Genomic DNA, 20,506 nt, shown 5'->3' on the forward strand with positions numbered 1-20,506 from the left:
ACTGGGACCAATTTTTCCAACTAGATAGATGGAAAAGTCTTGAGGTGGTTTTATTCCGCATTCCCAGGGATGGTAGGATGCTTTGATAATGGTTACAGCCAAGACCAACCTGTCTTCTAATTCAGTGGCTTCCCCTGGAGCTAAGTCCCAGAGCTCTGGGCCTCCTGGCTGCTCCTGGGTCCTTGTTAGTGCCTTTATCTTCCTAGGTCTTCTCCTGTTCTGAGGTGCCCTTGGCTGGCCCTGATTTTTTTCCTAGGAAGGTGTAAATGTCTGAGGGTGGTGATGGAGGCAGGGAACCTGGCCAAGGCAAGGGACTATGTATGTAAAACGATTGGTGGCTGGGCTGGTGGGAAGCTGCACCCTCTTTACCCTCCAGAAGGAAGGGGCTTATCACGAAGGAGATAGTTGAGGCCTTTCCTCTTGAAAGCTTTAGCCTGGTGGTCTCTAGGTCCCCCTCTGTCTTCCCCCCAGTCACCTCATTGTGGCCTCCCCCACGTTCTCTCTGCCACCCTTATTGCCTGTCTCATTCTGCCCCTCCCTCCCTCCCTCCCTCTCTCTCTCTCTGCTTGTGTGTCACCTTTTCTCATCACATCCTAATCTGAACAGCCCTGGGGTTTGTCCTCAGTGTGCCCACCCACCTCAGCCTGGCACTCTTTGTATTTCCTCTTATGGACACTTGGTGGCACTATTATCTAAGATGTGAGCCATACCGGATTTGGCCCAGGGACGAGGGGAGTATGAGAGACCGAGCTAGAGGGAGAGATGGGGGTGGTGGGGAAGAGGGAGAGAGGGGGAGAGGGGAGAAGGAACGAGGGGTGTGTGTGTGTGTGTGTGTAGATACTTGGATGGCAGAGTGGGATACTTTAAAACAACTTTCTTTTTCTGAATGCAAGGATAGAACCTATTAATTGTAAAAAAAAAACTTGAAAATGATCAGAGAAACCTAAGGAAAAGGAGAAAAAAAATGAACCATATTTCTGTACCCCACGATACCCTGGAGACAGTGGCCGTTAACATTTGTGTGTATTTCCTCCTGCTATGTTTTCCTCTCTGCAGTTCTCACTCCTCCCTGTTGGCTTCACCCCCCCCCCCATTCTCTGAAAAAAATTGGATTCAGGTTACAGTTATTTTCATGATTTCAGATTCTGCATTTGCAAATTTGCCTACTGACTAAAAGGTATTTGTGAGTGTAAAGCCAGCACTCGCGGAGCTTTTGCAATCACTTGTGCACACGTGCAGGGTGGCAGCAAGTTTGAGCTGGCCGACTCGCAGGCTGCCAGCCGCGCTGGGGCACCGGGACGCTCTCTGCCGCCCTGTTTCAGCTCGCAGCCTGTAAATAAGTGTCCCTTTCTTAGTCTACTTAGTGTCATGTTTTTCGCATTTTTTGGGCAATTTCACTGTTTAAAACAGCCCCCAGGTGTAGTGCTGAAGTGCTTCCCAGTATTCCTAAGTGCAGGAAGGCTGTGACATGCCTTATGGAGAACATCTATGTTAGATAAGTGTCATTCGGACACAAGGGACAGTGCTGTTGACCATGAAGTCAATGTTAATGAATCCACAATATAGAAAAAAATAAGGTATCACCCGGCCGGTGTGGCTAAGTGACTGAACATTGACCCATGAACTAGGAGGTCACCGTGCGATTCCTGACTAGGGCGTGTGCCTGGGTTGCTGGCTGCGGGCTCGATCCCCGGTGGGGGGCGTGGAGGAAGGAGGGAGCTGATCAATGATTCTCTCTCATCATTGATGTATCTCTCTCTCCCCCTCTCCCTTCCTCTCTCTGAAATCAATAAAAACATATTTAAAAAAAAAAAGGTGTCTTTAAACAGCAACACATGTAACACAAAGTTGTATATTGATTAGTTGACAAAAATGTTGTGACAAAGGCTGGCAGGAGCCTGACCCTGTATTTCCCCAGGAGCAGCGGTTCAGCATTCGCTAATTCAGTGCTCTCGGTGGTGTAGAGAACATGTAATTACCACCAACAATGAGAACCAACTGTACCTGTGCAGTCTGGTAAACTGCTTTTATCATCTCATATTTCCTTAGGTTACTAAGTAGCCTTTGAAATAAATTTTTAATGACGGCATACTGTTCCTTTAGAAGAATATAGCATAATATTTAACCTATTTTTGGATACTTTTGGTCGTTGCAGCTTTCCCTTTTATGAACAATGCTGTGACAAATCGGTGTATGAAATCTTTGTCCACACTCCAATTGCTTTTCCATAGGGAAGTTTCTAGAACCAGGTCCGAGAGAATGCTTATTTTTTAAGTATTTGATAAAGGTGGCCAAAGAGCCCTCCAGCAAGTTTGTAGTAATTGCACTCCAGCAGCAAGTGAAGGAGGGTTTTAAAAAGGCTTAGAGAAGAGAAGCAGGAGGAGAAGTTTGGTGCCACCTTGGCTGAGTGTGTGGGGAGTGGAACGGAATATGGGGGGTATATTGGGGACTTCAGGACCAGAGACAGCGGGTGTGGCCATGGACCAGCAGTTATTCAGGTTCTGGACCCACATCCCAGTGGCTCTCTCAGAGGCGGCCCCGAGGGCAGCCGGGTCGCGTGCTTCCCTGCCATGGAGGAGATCTGCGATTTTCTGCATCGCTCCTAGGAGTGTGGGGACAACCTGGGCCTTCTTGCTTCAGGGAGCTGAGGCACAGTGTTGGCAGGGTCTCTCAGATGTGTCTGGTTAGAGTCCTTCCTTTTTCTTTTACAATTCTGCTCATCTAATTTTTGAATTAGGTAATACATTTATTATATATCTATATACATCTATCCTCTATCTCTATCACCTATCCGTATCTGTCTGTCTGTCAATCATCCATCATGAAAATTCTCCCCCTCGCTCTGTACTCATCCGATAGTTTGTCATTCATTACCTCCCCTGCGAAGGAAACCACGGCAGTTAGTTTTCTGCATCATTCTGGCTTCACTGTGCACATGCGAGCACATCTGACTACACATTCGTAGCTTTTACCCTTTTACCACAAACGTTTGCATATTATACTTATTGTTCGGCCTCTTGTTTTTTATTTTCTCCCAGTTTTATTGAGATAGAATTGACATACAAAGTTGTATAAAATTGACATACAGCATAATGACTTGACTTATATTGTGAAATGATTATCATAATAAGTTTAGTTAACGTTCATAATCTCATATAGAGAACTCCCCCCCAAAAGAAAACAATGTTTTATTCCTTGTGATGAGAACCCTTAGCATCTACTTTCTTAAGAACTTTCAAATGCACCAGATAATAGTGTTAACTATAGTCTGCATGTTGTATATGACATCCCCAGTGCTTAGCTTTTCAATTAATACGGTAACTTGGAGATTGTTTTATATCCCCCGAGCAGTCCTCATTCTTTTTAGAGCTGCATAGTACTCTGTTGTGTGGATGGAGCACCGTTTATTCAACCCGCCCTCTATCGGTAGACACGTGGGTTATTCCACATCCTCGCCAACACAAGCCATGCTGCCGTGAACGACCTCATTGTGTGCCATTCCGCACACGTGCAGGCCTTTCTGCAGGATAAATGTCTAAAAGTAGAACTGGTTGGCCAAAGGGTGTTTGCATTTGTTGCTTTGATAGTGGCCGGTTGGCCTCTGTATGGGTCAAGTTTCCCCAAAGCCCTGCCAATAGAGGGCTGCCAGGCTTTAGAGGTTTTTACAAAACAAACCTGATGGATGAGAAATGGTATTTCATTAGTTTTATTTGTGTTTCTTTCATTACAAGAGAGCTGGAGCATCTTTATGCAAACTGTGTCCCATGCTGCCCATTGTTTGGTTGGATTGTCGAGCTCTCTTCTTTCCTTTTGATCACACAAGGGCCACATCCTGGCACCCATCCCTACCCCAGCCTTCGCCTGGGCTCTTCTCACAGGGAGGAGTGGAGGGTGGGGACAGGGACCGGCCCTGGGTGGACCAAGGATAGAAACAGTCTTGGCTGCACCATCATCTCATGGAGGGAATGAAACTCCTGATCTAGGTCAGCTGCTCATTACGTGAGATAATGCATGTAAGATGCTTCACACACTGCAGGGCCCGTAGTAAATGCTCTGGGAAAGACTGCTCATTATTTTATGTGGAGGACATGCAAACCTACCAGGATTTATATATCTGAACCTCAGCCTTTACCTGCTGTCCCCTTGCGGGTACAGGATCCCCTGAGCTGTCTGAGGGGCCTGGTGTTGCCCTGGGGACTCCAGGGGCAGAGCAGAGCACTCGAGCTGCCAGTTGGATCCAATTTCCATCTCTGCTTGGTTTCGTGTTTGTGGAAAGCCAAGTCTTAAGAGCTGGGCTGATGTGAGGCAGAGTGTGGCTTATGGGTGTGTGTGTATGTTTACTTAATTTTCTTCTCACTCTGAGATGGCCCTTCAGCTCCCTCCTTCCCTTTTCCTTCCCTATCTTTAAACTCTTAGGACCCATAGTCTTCCAAAGGGGCAGGTGATCTGAGCTGATGGCCAGTGGGAAAGCCAGTCTGTACTCAGGGTCATGGCCACATTTAGGGTCATGACCATGAGGGGAGGTGGGGGAGGGGGAATCCCAGCCAGAATATGAATTAAGGGTGAAGGGCTGTGGCATTCAGGCAACCTATTCCCCAGATCTGGGTCTGACCTACCACTGAGCTTTGTTTTTGCAAAGATTCCCTGTGTCTGAGACCAATGCACAGGGCCCCAAAGTCCTCAGGGACTTCTGCCCAGCATGACAGAGAAAGACCACTGGCTGGGGTGGTGGTCCCTAAGGGAGTCAGATTCCCTGTGGAGCTCCATCCACCTCTGTGTCTTCTAGCTCTGCAGCAAAATCCTGGAGAAGACAGCGAACCCTCAGTGGAACCAGAGCATCACACTGCCTGCCATGGTGAGCCTTGGCCCTTGTGGACCCACCCCGGGAGGCCCCAGGCTCCTGGCCTCCTCAGCATCCTACCCCTGTCCCAGGCTCCTGGTTCATCAGAAGGACTCCACATCCACATGGGTCTCTTCTCTCTCTAGTTTCCCTCCATGTGCGAGAAAATGAAGATTCGCATCATAGACTGGTGAGTTCTGAGCCTCAGGGTCTTTAGAGGTGGCTGCCCTCAGGGGTCACTGGGTCCTTTGGTTTCTTTCAGTTCAGTGTGCACGCAGTGGGAGAGCGTGTTTTGGGTGACTCAGTCTCCTCTGGGGGGAGGCAGAGGAGGAGAGGGTGTGGGCCATTCTTGGGAAGCTTACTCATAGCCTTGCTCAGAGGCAGATAGGAGGGCAGCCAGGTAGGGCTAGAAGGGCTCCAGGAGGGGACAAGAAGGCTTCCTGGAGGAGGCGGGGTTTTGATAAGTACAGGATGAGGTGGGGTTTTGATAAGTACAGGCATTCCAGTAAAGAGGGGATCATAAGCAAAGGCAAAGAGCTGGAAACAGCAGAGCTTCTGGGGGGATAGGTTGTGATGCCCCCTGGGTAGGTAGGATAGAATGGAAAGGTCTCCATGCTGGGAACTGGCAGGGTTGCCTGAGCAGGGGATGCTACTGTGGGCCTGCAACAAGTGAGGGCCAGAGCCCTCATGGACATCTTGGAAAAGGAACTGTATCTACCACTTGTTGGGCACCTACTATGGGCCAGGCCCTGTGCCCAGCAAACATTTCACATGCACAATCTTACCTGATCTTCAGCTTGACTCCTTTACAGGGGAGGAGGGAGGTTTGAAAAGATTGAGTAACCTGCTCTAGGTGACAGCTGGGAGCGGCTGAGGCCAGGCCTGCTGCTCCCGAAGCCCGCACTCTTAACCAGTAGGCCCTGCTGCCTCCTGTTATGTTGGGGTGGCCTTTCTCACACCTGAGGGGCCTGTAGGGGTCCCTACACTGATCTCCAGGATTTTCCATACGCCAGTCTTTCCAAAGAGAGAGAGTTGTCCTTTCTCTGCCCCCAGAAAGTCTTGGCTGTGCGGTTCCCAGTGTGTTGTCCTTTGGTCTCAGGCCCAGGGCACCCCCAGCCAGGAGGGTAATGAGAGACTAGGGAAAACCCCCAGACCACAGAGCCATCACAGTGCGCGCCAGTTCCCCGGGCCCAAAGCAAACAGCTTGTGAGAATTAGAGGAGAGGAAGGGAGCAGCCAGGAGGGCCAGGAGGGAGAGGCCTCTGGGGCCCTGACCGCCGGTATGTTCCGTGGGGAAGCGGTTTGGGGGAGAGATGTGCTTTACGTCCACAGATGATCTCTTCATCTTAGCTCGCAGCGTGTGCGCACGTGTGTGTGTTGTGTTGCCTGGGGCAATGGCTGTGCGTGTCCGTATGGGTGGATGCGTGTGTGCGTGCGTGCACACAGGAGCCGGCGGTTGTCCTGTGTGTGTGGGGACAGGCCTTGCCTGAGCCCCTGTGAGCTGTGTCGAAGGCATCGGCATACTGTACAATCCAAACACATTACGGAATCTGGTGGTTGCATCTCTGGTTTGGGTTGAAGTGGCATTTTTATTGTGAGTCTATTTTCAGACTTGCTGTATTTTCCAAAAGCAACCCCAAGCCCCAAAACCCAAATCTTGGCCAGAAAGCATTCTGCTGCTGCAAGTTCCTATCCGGAGCAGAGCCTTCTTCCCAGAAAACTGAGATCAACTTGTGTTACTACCTGAATCCTGGAAATATGACCTAGTCCATTTGGCTTTTCTCTGTAACTTAAGCTTCCATTCGATTCTTTAAGAATTTCTTTTTCATTAAAATATAAAATCCCCCAAATTATCCCCCTCCTGCCCCCATAAAAACAAAACCTCTCTTCCTGTCCTCTCTGCCTCCTCAGCAGATTCAGGTAAGACCAGAGGTCAGAAACCCAATTCTCTCCAAGTGCTGGGCTTTTCTAGGAGTTGATCGTGGAGGCTGCTTAAAAGTGCCCTCAACTGGCAGTTAGCTGGTGTCGGTATCTCATTGTAGAATGTTTAACTGAATTTTAATTTTCCAATTCCTATGGATATCATTCTTCTGGAAAAGTGATAAAGATCTGTGCTGACAATTCACTCTTCCTAATGCAGCTGCTGCCCTGATGGAAAAATTTACAACTGAGGCTTAATCACCTCCCTGGGAAATACATAGAGGAAGGAAGGGAGCAGCCGAGATCGGGTTTAGATTTAAAAGAGGAAGAAAATCTTCGTGTCCAGGTGTCTTTCACAATGGGGCCTGGGTGTATCATCGTCTGAAGCTGCCTATGGCCAAAGTATGGGAAACAGCGAGAGAGGGCCTTCAGGCTCCAAAAAAACAGGCAAAATGCACCTGGGAAATTTCCAGAGGGAGAGAAATCTTGCTCAGCCCAGCGTTTCTCAACCTCAGCATGATGACATTTGGGCCAGAAAATTCTTTTATGTGGGAGACTATATTATGCATTGTAGGATGTTTAGCAGCAACTGGGGCCTCTCTCTACACCCTTCCCCCAATACCAAAAATGTCTCCACACTTTTCCAGGTGTCCCCTGGGGTCAAAATCACTGGCTTGAGAGCCCCTGGTCTAGCCTGATCATGAAGCATCAGGTTGCTGCAGTCACAGCTCTGGTTTCCATGTTGGGCACATCCCGCTCACATGCCAGCTTTGCCATTTTGGCAAATTACTTCATCTCCTAAACCTCAGCTTTCTCATCTGAAGTTGGGGCTAATTGTAGTGCCTACCTCACAGGGCTGACGTGAGGACATGAGCTGGGTCATGAGATGGTTTTAGCGAGTGCTTGGCTTTCAGTAGGTGCTCCATAAACGCCAACTATTACTCCATATTATTATCACAGGGGCCAGGTGTGGGTCTGCACACGACGTTGTTGGCTAAGGGGTTTACTAATCAGTGAGTCTCCTCGAGCTCATACCCACCTTCCTCTATGCTGGTTGGGAGCGGAGAGGCCTTCCTCCTGGGAAGCAGGACAGCCCCCCCGGCACATGGGAGCAGGAGACAGGACACCAGGGTTTAGTTCTGGCTCTGTCCCTGCCTCCCAGGCTGGCCTCGGACAGGGACCTTCCTGGATCAAAGTCTCAGTTTCCTCATGTGTGCAACCAAGATGATAATAAAAGTACCTGGTTTTTTTAAGGCCGTTGAGAGGAACCTGAGAGATAGGAGGTTAAAAGTGTTTCGTCACCGCCTGGCTGGGTGTGGCTCCGCGGTTGAGCATCGACCTAAGATCCAGGAGATTGTGGTTCGATTCCCGGTCAGGGCACATGCAGCCGATTAATGACGACTCTCTCATCATTGATGTTCCTATCTCCCTCTCCCTTCCTCTCTGAAATCAATAAAGATATATTTAAAAGAAAAAGAAAAAAAAAAGTGTATCGTCACATAGAAAGTCAGATACAAAAAGGAGGAATAAATAGTGCATTCGTGTTGGCTAATTTAAGACCATGGCCTTGGAGGTAGTGTCTTCCTGGTTACTTGGTTTTCTCCTTGGTCTGGATATTTCTTGAGCTCCCGGAGCCTGGCTGTCTCTGGACCTGGGGGTCTGGGTCCCTGAGCAGCCTCCTGCCTCCTACCTGTGGCCTCCTCCCTCTCACCTGCAATGTCCTCAAGGACATCCAGGCCACCAGCCCAGTGCTGGCTTGATGATGGGTGCTGATGCGTGTTGAAACAGACTAGCTTCCACCTAAGGAGGCTTGAGCAACACTTTATTTCCAGTCTCTTCTTCCCTGGGATTACCAGGCCTCAGTAACATCCCCAATGTGAAGACTGGGACCCCTAATCATATACAACCAAGGCCATTTCCTTCTGGGTGGGCTGTGGTCTTCGTTTCCCTCCCTATTCAGGCCCTCTCTGTCCCCTGTTCTAGGGATCGCCTGACCCACAACGACATTGTGGCCACCACCTACCTGAGCATGTCGAAAATCTCTGCTCCTGGAGGAGAAATAGAAGGTAAGCTCCCCCTCTGTTCTGCCCTCTAGCCCCCACGCTCTCTCTCGTTCCACCCCTGCCTGTCTTCCACCGCTAACTTTGAAGAGTTTGCAGAAAAGGGATGATTATAAGTCTTTGCTGCCCCTTTCCCAGGGAGAAGGGCTGTGGCCAATGAGAGAGATGGGCTTACAGACATTTAGGATTCTCCACACCTTGGAGGGTGGGATGCACCTCTGATGGATAGAGAGGACAGGTCACTTCTGCAGATAACATTGGGGGCTGCAGCCTCGCCATTCATGGGTTATGTATTGGCTGACTGCACTCTAGCTACGTCTATTTTGAAATAACTTTCATTGGTCTGTTAAAAAGTAGCCCATGATCATTTTGTAAATTTTAAAAGAAACAATCTGAAAGAAGATGATAAAATTTACCCATGAAATTACCCAGAAACCTACCCCATATCCAGCCTACCTTCTATCCAGACAGGAATGAACTTGATATTCTGGGGCCTTTCTATATGTACGTATGTATGTACACCTACATACATGTATAAGTATCGCATATACATGCATGCATATATACTATATACATGAAAAACATTGTTTTGAAAAAATTTTCAATTGCTTTCTGTCACTTGGCAATACAACATAGATGTTTATTCATGTTATTAAACATTCTTTTACAATATAATTCTAAGCAAATGTACATGTTCCCCATATGAATGTACCATAGTCCATGTTAACTAGATATTTTCTAATTTTTCCACATTATAAACAACTAACTTAATATTGAATATTTTTGTGGCTACTTCTTATTCAATACACAACTTTCCTTTTGGAGGAATGCCTAGCAGTGGAATTGCTGTGTCAAAGGATCTGACCATTTTAAAGCTTTTGGTTTATATCAAAATTGCCCTTCAAAAAGACTGGACTGATTTATACTCTGATCGCCCGCATAAGTTTATTTTGCTGCACCGTCACCAACACAGAGCGAAATAATGGTATTAAAATAGAACTTTGTTAATTTGATGGGTGAATTTCATGGTTGCCCTGATTTTCATTTCCTTGATAGCTGATGAATTTGATCAATGCAAATTAAAAAATATTTTAATAACTATATATTTATATACTTCATTCTATTCTATTCTGTTTAAACTGCTTGCTGATGCTCTTGTCCGTGTTTCTGGTGGTGTGTTTGTTTTCTCTCATTGTTTGTAAGAGTTCTGTATGTGTGTGGGTGTCAGCTTTCCCCTGTCATATATGTCGTGAGTAATTTTTGTCAGTTTTATTTTACCATTTAATAGTTTTTGATGAATAGAAATTTAAAGCTTTTATGCAGTCAAATCTGTTAATTTTTTTCTTAGTGTATAAGGCAAGGAGTTAATATTACTTTTTTCAAAATTGTTCTTTGGCGATACCAACACTATATGTTGAATAACCTCTTCCTTATATCTGGAAATACCACCTTTATCCCTTATGAAATTACTCAGTGTGTTCTGGGGCTTGTTTCTTATTTTTTTTTTTCTGTTATCTTTAATTGGTATGTGTGCTTGTTATTTCTTAGGTTTTGGTATCTAAGTTGTGTGGTTCTGCAAAATTAATTGGAAAGATTTAAAGTCTTTTCTAACATCTGAGACAGTTTATATAATATAAGAATATGATCTTTTGAGGGTTTGAAATAATTCACTCATAAAACCATATGGGCTGGGTGCCTTTTTGAGTGAGTGTAATGCTAGCTCTTTAAAAACTTTTCAGTTTCTCCTGTGATCATTGTTATTTTCAGTTTGTTACTTTTACTGTAGTCAGTTTTGATGATTTATATTTTCCTAGAAAAGCATTTGTTATGTTTATTTACACAGTTGTGCAGATAATAATTTAAACAATTCTCTTTTTGCAGTCTCTCCTCCTTTCTTGTTTCTAATGATATGTGTTTTGGGTTTTATTTCCTTTTTTCATGGTTAGCTTTGTTAAAAGTTTTCATCTTACTTTATTGGACATTTCAAAGAATCAGGTTTTGGATTTATCAATTCTAATTTTTTTTTCTAATTTTTAATTCTCTCATCTTTTTACTTTTTTCTTTAACTCTATACTTATTTTGTTGCTTCCTATTTCAGCTTCCTAGCTAATTTGTGCTTATTTTCAGTGTTTCTTATTTAAATAATGTAAGTATGGTTTCTGTTCCATATGTTATGCTTCTGGCCTTCAGCAAACCCCAAGGTTATATTTAACTATTTTTTACTTTTATTTTTTACATCTAAATATTTAATCTGTTTTGGGTTTATTTTGAGTGTTTTCAGAGAGCAGTCTGATTTGATTCCTTTGTAGGTAGTCTATTTTTTCTAAGTAGATGCCACTTGTAGGCATGGATCTTTTTTATTGCAGTTTAAAAAATTGCTTTGATCTATCTAGATGCAGGACTCTTTTTATTGAATTTTGTCTGAGACATGGTGAATTCTTAAATCTGAGATGAGGAGCAATTTCTTTTTATTCTAACATTAAAACATGGATGGTTGAAGGCAGTGGGGTAGGCATAAGAGCTGGAACTCTGGCACCAGCAGCTTGGGTTCCAGTTCTGCTTCTTTGTAGCTGAGTGAGTTGCTTCAGTCTCCCCTTCCCAGCCTCAGGCTCATGAGGTTGTTATAAGGATTCAGTGAGGTTATAAATGTAAAGTTCTGAGAGTGTCTGGTACACAATAAACCCCAAAGTAAGGATTGCTGTTTAGTATCATTATTACTGGCTTTCTGCATCACTGATTTCCCTCCCCTCCGTATTAATTCTGCTTTTTACTACTTCCAAGATGGTTTAAAATTGGCTATTGCATTTTTAGTTTCTTGTCATGCCTTCATTTTCCTCGGTCATTCCTTTTGATATTTTCCTTTCCTTCTTTGTCTGTTCTTTCCCAGAAGTTTTGCTTTGTTCCACAAAAGTTATGTCTTCCTGCACTCTATTAAGGATTCAGAATTCTTTCCTGAAATTTTCAGGTGAATGCTCTCTTGAATCTTACAGATGCTGTTTCCCTCCCCTGGTTGACACTCTGTTCCCTCCTCCCTCTTTTCCTCCCTCTCTAACGAGGTCTGTTCAGTGTTGGTGTCTTTCTCAGGCAGGTCTCTGTCCATTCATCTTGTCAGATCTTTACCTGGAGGACAGGTTAACATACCCAGCTTCTGGAAGACTCCACCTAGTCCTCTTGAAGTTGATGAATCCCTTCTTCTAGGTTATTTGAAACATTAAAAAAGAACTTTAATTATAGGAAATTCAAGCACATAGAAAAGTAAAGGATTGTACAATGAATTCCAAGGTGCTCTCACTCAGCTTCAACAGCTAGCTGCTCGCTGCCATTCTGATTTCATTGTTGATACTTGTAATTAGTGGAATACCCAAAAACTGCCTCCCAGAAGGCACTGCTACCGGGGTTCCTCCTGTCTCAGCCCCGGCCCCTCCTCACTGAGGGAGCTACTGCCCCAGGATGTGGACCCCCTTCTCTAATGCTGTTCGGATAATTTCTGAGGAGGGCCGTGTTGGCTGTAGAAAGATTTGAGGTGCGGCAGTGCAGGTATGGTAGGAGAAGGGGTGTTCTGGCCCCTGTGGCAGACCCGAACTCCTGAGAGTGGAAGAAACCTCTTTTCCAGTTTTCTGACTGGTGCTGTCCCTGTCCCTGAATCCAGACCCTGGCGCAAAGTGACCGCCTGTTTTCTGAGAGTCACTGTTTTATGAAGTTACAGCGGTGCCTGCCATCAGCCGCCTGAAGGAGAGTTTAGGCCTCTGCCTCCCTCGTCTTCCTTCTGTGCGGTGATGATGCCCTTGATTTTTTTTCAGGGTTGTTATGAATATTTTAATGGAACCGTGAGAAAGATGTTTATGTGGCCACTAGATGGCGCTCAGGCCATGGGCAACCCAGTGTGGTTCAGGGAGACATTAAAAATCGGACCGCTGGCTCCCACAGATTGTTTCGGAACTAAATGAGAATCTTCCTGCAAGCAGCTAACCAGTTTAAAACGGGCTGTTAAATAGCTTGATCTCTGTAACAATAAAGGAGTTCAACTTACTGTTCAAATGAGCCATTCCACGTGACTGGTCTGATGTCCCTTGCCTCAGAGGTGTCCCTTTCCGAGGCCCTGAAGTCTAGCACTTGCTTTGCTCCCTGCCAACCTTCTCCCACTGGTCCTGAGGCCACCTCAGAAGGTGTCACTCGCCGCACCTTTCGTTCCCATTGGGAGTTCTAGCACGACAATGCACTGCCCTTTATTTCGCCACTGCTCTCAAAACCCAAACTAAACCAAACTGTAAAAACGGGCTCTTTCTCTATAGCCTCCACCTCATGGTTCACCACATTATTGAGTCCAACCAGGAGTTTTTGTTTTTGGGTTTATTTCCAATAAGGGAAGGACTTAACAGTAGCCTCTTCAGCACTCCTGCCCACAAGTTTGCTGGGCATATTGAAGTGTTCCTTGGACCCTGTGCTCAAAGCATTTAGTAAAAATTTTGTTTTCTAAAAAGTAGTGCTTTCCTTAGAAGCTGCAGTTTTTTCAAAAGGTAACAGACACATGAGACCCATGAAACCTACATACATTCTTTTATAATTTTATACATGTGAAAATCATGCTATATAAATAGCACTTGTATCCTACAGTTTTTCCACAGCGAAGAAATCCAAAGTTAGTTTCTTTTTGTCTTTGGAACGTAGATGATGATGATTTCCCAGCAGTAGCCGGTTTCTCCTCCTGCCTGGCGCGGGTTGGTGTCAGGCAGCCAAACCGTGGGTGTGGGAGGTGTGCGGAGAGGCAGGGCTGGCGGCAGGTAAGGGCCTCAGTGTCCCCAGGGCTCATGGGCGGAGAGGGCCGCTCTCGGTCTCCCCTGCCTTCCTCCAGGTGAGAGAGCTGGGTTTTGTGAGCTGCTCAGCCCACAAAACTGGGAGCATTCATCTGTGTTTTGGGGCTTCCTTGGGCTGATGGAAAACACACCAAAACACTTGTGTTTTGGCAGAAGGGTGATGAGGACTATGCACTGTCTTGGTGCCTTCACTGGTCACTCTGCCCCTGACTTTGTGAGCTGTCTGCAGACACAGGGGAGAAAACTTGGGCTGATCCTCATCACCTGGAGGCCTAGGACCCTGCCCCCAAATTAAGAATCCTTGGCCTAAGTTGTCACCAGAGCTGTGTCTTTTTTTTTTTTTTTTTTAAATATATCTTTATTGATTTCAGAGAGAGGGGAGAGAGAGAGTTGAAACATCAGTGATGAGACAGTCATTGATCAGCTGCCTCCTGCATGCCCCCAACTGGGGATCGAGCCCGCAACCCAGGCATATGCCGTGACCAGGAATTGAACTGCAATCTCCTGGATCCTAGGTTGATGCTCAACTGCTGAGCCACGCCTGGCCGGGCCAGAGCTATGTCTTAATAGGTGCCCAGCACTGTGCCTGGTTAAGTCTGCTTACAAACGAATGAATGAAGGAATTAATGGAAGGTGCTGTTGGGAAATAGGCTACTCTGCAGCCATCTTCTTGGCCCTCCTAGCCACCGGCTGGTGGGTTTAGGGGACAGTTGTGTCTGGGCTGGGCACTGGCTTGTAGCCAGGATCCAGAGTCAGTCTGTGGGTGGGAAGGTGAGTTTGCCTGTGCAACAAACACATTGGGTTGGAAGTATGACCTTGGCCTCGCTAGCCTGGATAACAGGCTGGGCATGCTTGTGATCCTTTGGAAGGAGCTTAAAATGGAATCTGTTAGCTTCTGGTGGGCCCTGGCCACTGCTCTTCTTGGGGCTCCAGCTGGGTCCATGTCAGCCCTCTCGCTGTTGCTGAAAGCTCTCCTATGACCAGAAGGCCTGGCTCCCCCACTGACGAGAACCTATGCCAGTGGCTATGGGAATGGCCATGAATTGTGGTTTCTGTAGCTGACTTCTGCCAGGCGGTGTTCCTAGCTGAGGCCTGTCTGGGGAGAACCGAGGGGTTGGGTCCCAGGGCCTCAGGCCCCTGCAGCTGGGCCTCACCCTCTTTGTGCCTCTGCGCTCAGTGCTCAGCCTTGCCTCCGATGCAGACTTCCAAACCCCCTTTCTCTCTTCCCCACTCTCTCTCTCTGTGTCTGCTCATTCTTCTCTCACAGTGTTTTGTTGGACTCTTGGCTCCTACCCGCAGTCATAGAGCTATGGGAAAATAGTAATAGGCATTATGTTTTTAAAGGAGACCCATAAGTAAGGGTGACCAATGAATGAAAATAATCAGGGATTTCACCAGCCATGTCCCAGGCTTGGTCATGACCCCAGACTAAGTTACACTTAGCTGGTTGGAGGAGTAGACAAGGAAGGTCAGAGTGTGGGAAGGGGCAGAAATCAGAGAGGACTGTGGAAGGAGACTGAGGGGGTGCCCACTCTTTTGGGGGCATCTTGTAACTGCCTCGATGTGAAGGATGGATTCCAAGAGCCTGAAGTGTACCAGAGCTTCTCCTTCCTTTTCTTATTTCTAGAAACCCATTACCAGCATTTAGGGACACACCCAAGTGTGTAGAACCTTCAGCAAATGACAGCATCTGTCATTGTGTTTCACTCGAAGAGGCAGGTGCCAGAAGCCAGATCCAGTGCTTGCCGCAGTGAAAGTGCAACATGGTGTCCTCAGTGGCAATACTAGGTATGCCACTAGATGGAGATGTTGTGCCTTGAAATGCGACATCTCAGGGAGCTGGGTCCCCAGTGTCAACCTGCCTGCTGGGTGGAGCACTGGGTGTGCCTGGCTGCCTAGCTCCGGCCCTTTCGTGCTTCCCCCACCCTTTCTTTGTGTCTGTACTTTGTTTCCCTCACTTTTCTGGCTATAATGTGGAAAAGCACATTTTCTTTTCTGTGTTATTTCTTGAATGTATTGAGTCAAGTTTTGGGTCCAATTTTCAATTGGCAAACAGAGCACACAGATGTGCAGGCAGACACCAGTGGGGAGGGACCTGAGGGCTCACTGTGGCGCTGGGGCAGTGTTTGGCTGGGGGGCTCCGTGATGACTTAGTTGGTGATAAATTCGCAGCTGGGCTGGGAGTGAGGCCTCGGGCCACCTCTGGTTCTCACACGGGAGCTGTCTTTCCATCTGTCTGTCCGCCAGCTCTCCATCCACATTCCCGGTCACGTAACCAGACCTCCTTCAAGCCATGCCCATCCTAACCGCTTTTCCATTTCTTTACGCTTCAGAGGAGCCTGCAGGTGTGGTCAAGCCTCCTCCGGCCTCGGACAGTACGTGCTTTGGGGACCATGAGGGGTGGGCCTGGGGTTTCTGCTGGAGGGAAGAGGGTGTTGCTTGCTGAGGATTTTTGATTTGCCTGAGGTGGGTCTGAGATTGTCCACCATGGTCCCCTAGCTTACCTTTGGCTATATACCTCTCGATTTTGATTGAATATGTAAATTGCTTGGAATGATTTAAAGGCAGTTCCCTCCCACTCCCCAAACCCCCTCCTAATTCTGTTGGGCTCCAGCTGATGCTCAAATGAATCCACTCTCTCAGACAGGGAGGGAGTGGGGCCTGCAGGGTTGTTCTCAGTGGGGCAGGGGACATCTTGGGACCAGAGAGGTGAGCTGAAAACTCTTGAAGTTGAAATTTGAAAGGTAAATAATAAATGAGGTGATTGTTACAAATAATAGTGCTCACATTCCATCGGCCTGGGCTTCCCACCTCTGTCCCAAATGCCAGAGCCCTGTCTGTACTGGGGATTGGAGGGAGAGTGAAGATGCACGCAGGGCATCCCCTGACTCTGGGGGAGGCATGCTATTCCTGCCTTCTGGTCAGAAATTTCTTATTTTTCAAGCCCTGTCTCCCGACCACTCACTGGGACTTGAGGTTCACTTCACAGTTCATGTCGTCAGGTCTGACTCAGGCATTCCCTTGCTGAGGCCATTTATTTTATGCCCACCTTGCCCTGCCCTGCTTGTATGGATTGGATCGCCCCAGATGGTCCTCCCCATCCCTGGGGTTCTCAGAGTAAGGCCAGTGAAGTCAAGTCCTGGGAAACTTGGCTGTCAGCTGGAAAACAATGACATTAACAAAAGAGAGCCTCTAAAAAGAATGCTGTGAAGAGAGAGATTTTCCCTGATCATTAGTGTAATTCTTCTAACTCTCCTCCAACCTGCTCCACTGGGAGATGGTTCTTTGCACAATGTGGGGAGGGGAAGGGGTTGCCAGCATGAGTCAAGGCTATTAGGGTCTATTTCAGGGGTGGGGAGGTGTATGCCCAGGGGTTGCCTGTGGGGGGACATTAGATGGGCCTCCTCCTTGGTGCCCTGGGAGATGGCTTCTCTGGCCATGAGGTTCTGGGGCCTCCTTTGTGCCTCCCTACACTCACATGTGGGTTGGGGAGGGGCTGAAGGTTGGCGCGTAGCCTGAGGGCTGGGACAGGAGAGGACCCTGCCCTGAGCTTTACTTCTTGGCTTGGTGCATGGACTTTGAGCTTAGACCATTTTGAGTCATGCCACATTGGAGTCATGTGCTTCTTTGCATCCCTGGGCCTCAGTCTCCTCGTGTGTAAAATGAGATAATAAAACAATAAAAATCTCCACATCTCAGCATTGTAGTGAGGATTAAAGGGATGTATGGGAGACAATGGGAGATAATCAGTGTCACTGCTCTTTATATATGTGTGAGGCTGCGTCCCTCACATGGACAGGGAACTGAGGCCCAGGGATGGGCTCAGGCCCGAAGGTGGCTGGGTTGAGCACTAGAAAGCTGCCTTGGGCCAGCCCCTCTGACCCTGCCTGTGTCTCCCAGTGGATGACCACCTGGGCTTCCTTCCCACCTTTGGACCCTGCTATGTCAACCTCTACGGCAGTCCCAGGGAGTTTACTGGATTCCCAGACCCTTATGCAGAGCTCAACATGGGCAAGGTGAGCCAGCCAGACCCCCCACATTCCCTAGATCTCCAGGCCTGTGTGAGAGGTCTTCCAGCCTGGACTGGGAGTATCTGGGGCCTGCTTGGACTGCAAGGGCCTTATAGGCCTTGAGCAGGGCCAGGCAGCCACCTCCTCAGAGAGCCCTCCTTCTGCCTGGCTCTGTCCTGGCCTTTCCTTCCCCTTACTCCTCTCCCTTTTGCCTCACCTTCAGGGCCAGCCTGTCCCCCACTTCCTGGCCCCTGAGGGGCCCAGGTCCCCCCCACCCACCTGTCCTAGGTTTCATCTCTCCTCTAACTGGGTTGGAGTCTGGTACTGACCATCTGGGTGGCTTGGCCTGTCACCTGTACTCTCTGGGCTCTGTTTCTTTATTTGCAGAGTGATGGGGGTGGCTCAGGGTCCTCCTTGGTGCCTGGGAAATGAGCAACTTTAGGGCCAGATCAGGCCCCTTTCCTTTTCCTCCTCTCCCATCCCCCCTGCTCCTAGTGATCCAACCTCCCCTCTCAGGGGGAAGGTGTGGCCTACCGAGGCCGGGTTCTGCTCTCCCTGGAGACCAAGCTGGTGGAGCACTGTGAGCAGAAGGTGGAGGATCTCCCTGCAGATGACATTCTCCGGGTGGAGGTGAGGGGCATGACTCTGTGAGGCATGAGGGTGGTGTCAAGGGGGGCGAGCCTCGAGGTGTCATGGTGGAGGAAGGCCCAACTTCACCCACACTCATATGCCTTCACCTCTCTGGGCCTCAGTGCCTCAGCTGTGAAGTGGGAGTAACACCATAACCACCCTGCTTCCCTGAGGAATGTTCAGAGACTCAAAAAAGATAAATGAAAGTATTTTAAAAGTCTAGAGCTCAATACAAACTGAGAGGCTATTTTATAACAATAATGTAAGAATAGCTAACACTTATTAAGCACTCACCATGTATCAGACACTTGCTAGTGACATTTGATATCATTGAGTCCTGCCAGCACCCATGAGATGACTGCTATTAGTATCTCCATTTTACAGATGAGGAAACTGAGGCTCAAATGTATCATAACAAGTGGGAGAGCTGGGCCCTGTGTTAAAGAGGCAGCTGTATGGCGTCCGCACAGTGGTTTAAACTTTCAGGCTCTGCGGTTAGAAGGCGCTTGTTTCAGTCCTTGCTTGACCACTTATCAGCTGTATCAGTTTCCCTATCTGTAAAGTGGAGGTAATAATTATACTTACCTCATAAGGTTGTTGTGAGGATTAAATTCATACCCATATGCAGTAAACACTCAATCAGCACTACCTGTTACTACTATTTACATTATCCCAAAACCCAGTTGTAACCCCTCTTTTTTTGCATTCCACAAAGGGGATTGTAAAGTCATCTTGGTTCTTGTGATTGAGTGCTTCCCATGTCCTTAGCCCTGTGCCTGATGCCCAGAGGGGACAATGGGACCCATTCATCCCAAGCACATGGCAGTCTGTGGATGCTCCAGGGCTGGCTGGTGAGGGGAGACCCTGAGTGAGTGGGATGCAAGCCCTGGGCAGGGGCACGTGGTTTAGAGCCTTCAGCCCCTTCTGAACAGCAGATGCAGGAGACCAGGTCCTTGGGGTGACGGTGCCATGGCTGCTGGTTTGGATTAGGGAGCAGCATGGCCTTGGAGGTGTAGAGCTTATTAGAGGAACGTGGCCAAGCACACAGGCCTGGAATGAGTTTGCTCAGTTAGTAACCAAATCTGGGCGCTGTTGCTTAGCTGGACCATTCGCCACCCATCTGTCCAGCCAGGATTTACTGGGCGCCAGTCACAGCCAGGGCCTGCCAGACATGTGACCCCTCTCCACCCCGGTGTCTCCCTTCCTCCTCCCTATGACTCTCTGGCCGCCCTCTCTGTTTCCAGAAGTACCTCCGAAGGCGCAAATATTCCCTCTTCGCTGCCTTCTACTCGGCATCCATGCTGCAGGATGTCGATGATGCCATTCAGTTCGAGGTCAGCATCGGGAACTACGGCAACAAGTTTGATAACACCTGCCTGCCGCTGGCCTCCACCACCCAGTACAGCCGGGCGGTCTTTGACGGTGAGGCCAGAGGCCATGTGTCTGGATGGAATCAGATCAGGGAGAGGGGCCAGACCCTGCATCCTGCCTCCCATTTGAAGTTGCCAGAGGTCCATTGGAGGGCCTATCCTGGACAAACCTATAGGGAGGGACCCCTGCTGAGCTCCCCCTTCTAGCCTCCCAGGGGGTTCTTGCTGCCAGGACTCACAGATTGAGCTCCCCAAACTGGCCATAGTCAGCTTTGATTCTGACCTGTGGTGTCATTTATCACACGGTGGCTGCTGGGCTGGCATAGAGATTGTGGAGAATGTGGGTTCCCCGCATCCTTCTAACAGCCCCTCTGCTTTGATGTTAAGGAACCTCAGTGAGAGCAGCAGCTGACTTCAGCACAGGGGGGAAGCTCAGGCACCTATCTGGACACTGGGAAACACTGGTCACACGTGTGTGTCCAAGGGAGTTCTTAGTGGGAAGGGGAGCAGATGCCTGAATCCACCCACCCTCAGTCCCCGTCCCCGCTCCTGGAATCCTGGCTCAGTACCATGCCCTTTGTGTCCTTCCAGGGTGCCACTACTACTACTTACCCTGGGGCAACGTGAAACCTGTGGTGGTGCTGTCATCTTACTGGGAGGACATCAGCCACAGAATTGAGGCTCAGAACCAGCTGCTCAGGATTGCGGACCGGCTGGTGAGTGGGAGCAGCGCCACCCACACCCGCACACAGCCTGTGCCTGCACCCCTGCCGTGGGAGTCCTCAGACCGGTCCCCGTGGGTTCACACACTTACGTACGGCTGTGCCTGCAGAACTTCATGGTGTCTGGGTCCCTTGTGTCCC

At 48.3% G+C, this 20,506-nt stretch overlaps 1 protein-coding gene across 4 annotated transcripts in view; it reads left to right on the forward strand.

The window, feature by feature from the left end:
- DYSF (dysferlin) overlaps positions 1-20,506 on the forward strand; it is a 191,880-nt gene that overhangs the window by 61,404 nt on the left and 109,970 nt on the right. For 2 of the 4 annotated variants that reach the window (XM_087823630.1, XM_016202598.2), the window contains exons 15-22: positions 4,787-4,855; positions 4,987-5,030; positions 8,743-8,825; positions 15,967-16,008; positions 17,534-17,649; positions 18,160-18,273; positions 19,518-19,695; positions 20,235-20,359. In XM_087823630.1, coding sequence (XP_087679756.1) covers positions 4,787-4,855; positions 4,987-5,030; positions 8,743-8,825; positions 15,967-16,008; positions 17,534-17,649; positions 18,160-18,273; positions 19,518-19,695; positions 20,235-20,359 — 771 coding nt within the window. The remainder of the gene's footprint in view (positions 1-4,786; positions 4,856-4,986; positions 5,031-8,742; positions 8,826-15,966; positions 16,009-17,533; positions 17,650-18,159; positions 18,274-19,517; positions 19,696-20,234; positions 20,360-20,506) is intronic. The other 2 variants (XM_016202600.2, XM_016202596.2) reach the window with 1 other exon arrangement.

This window comes from Miniopterus natalensis, chromosome 13 (genome assembly GCF_054644295.1).
Source record: "Miniopterus natalensis isolate mMinNat1 chromosome 13, mMinNat1.hap1, whole genome shotgun sequence".
NCBI classification, from domain to species: Eukaryota; Metazoa; Chordata; class Mammalia; order Chiroptera; family Miniopteridae; genus Miniopterus; species Miniopterus natalensis.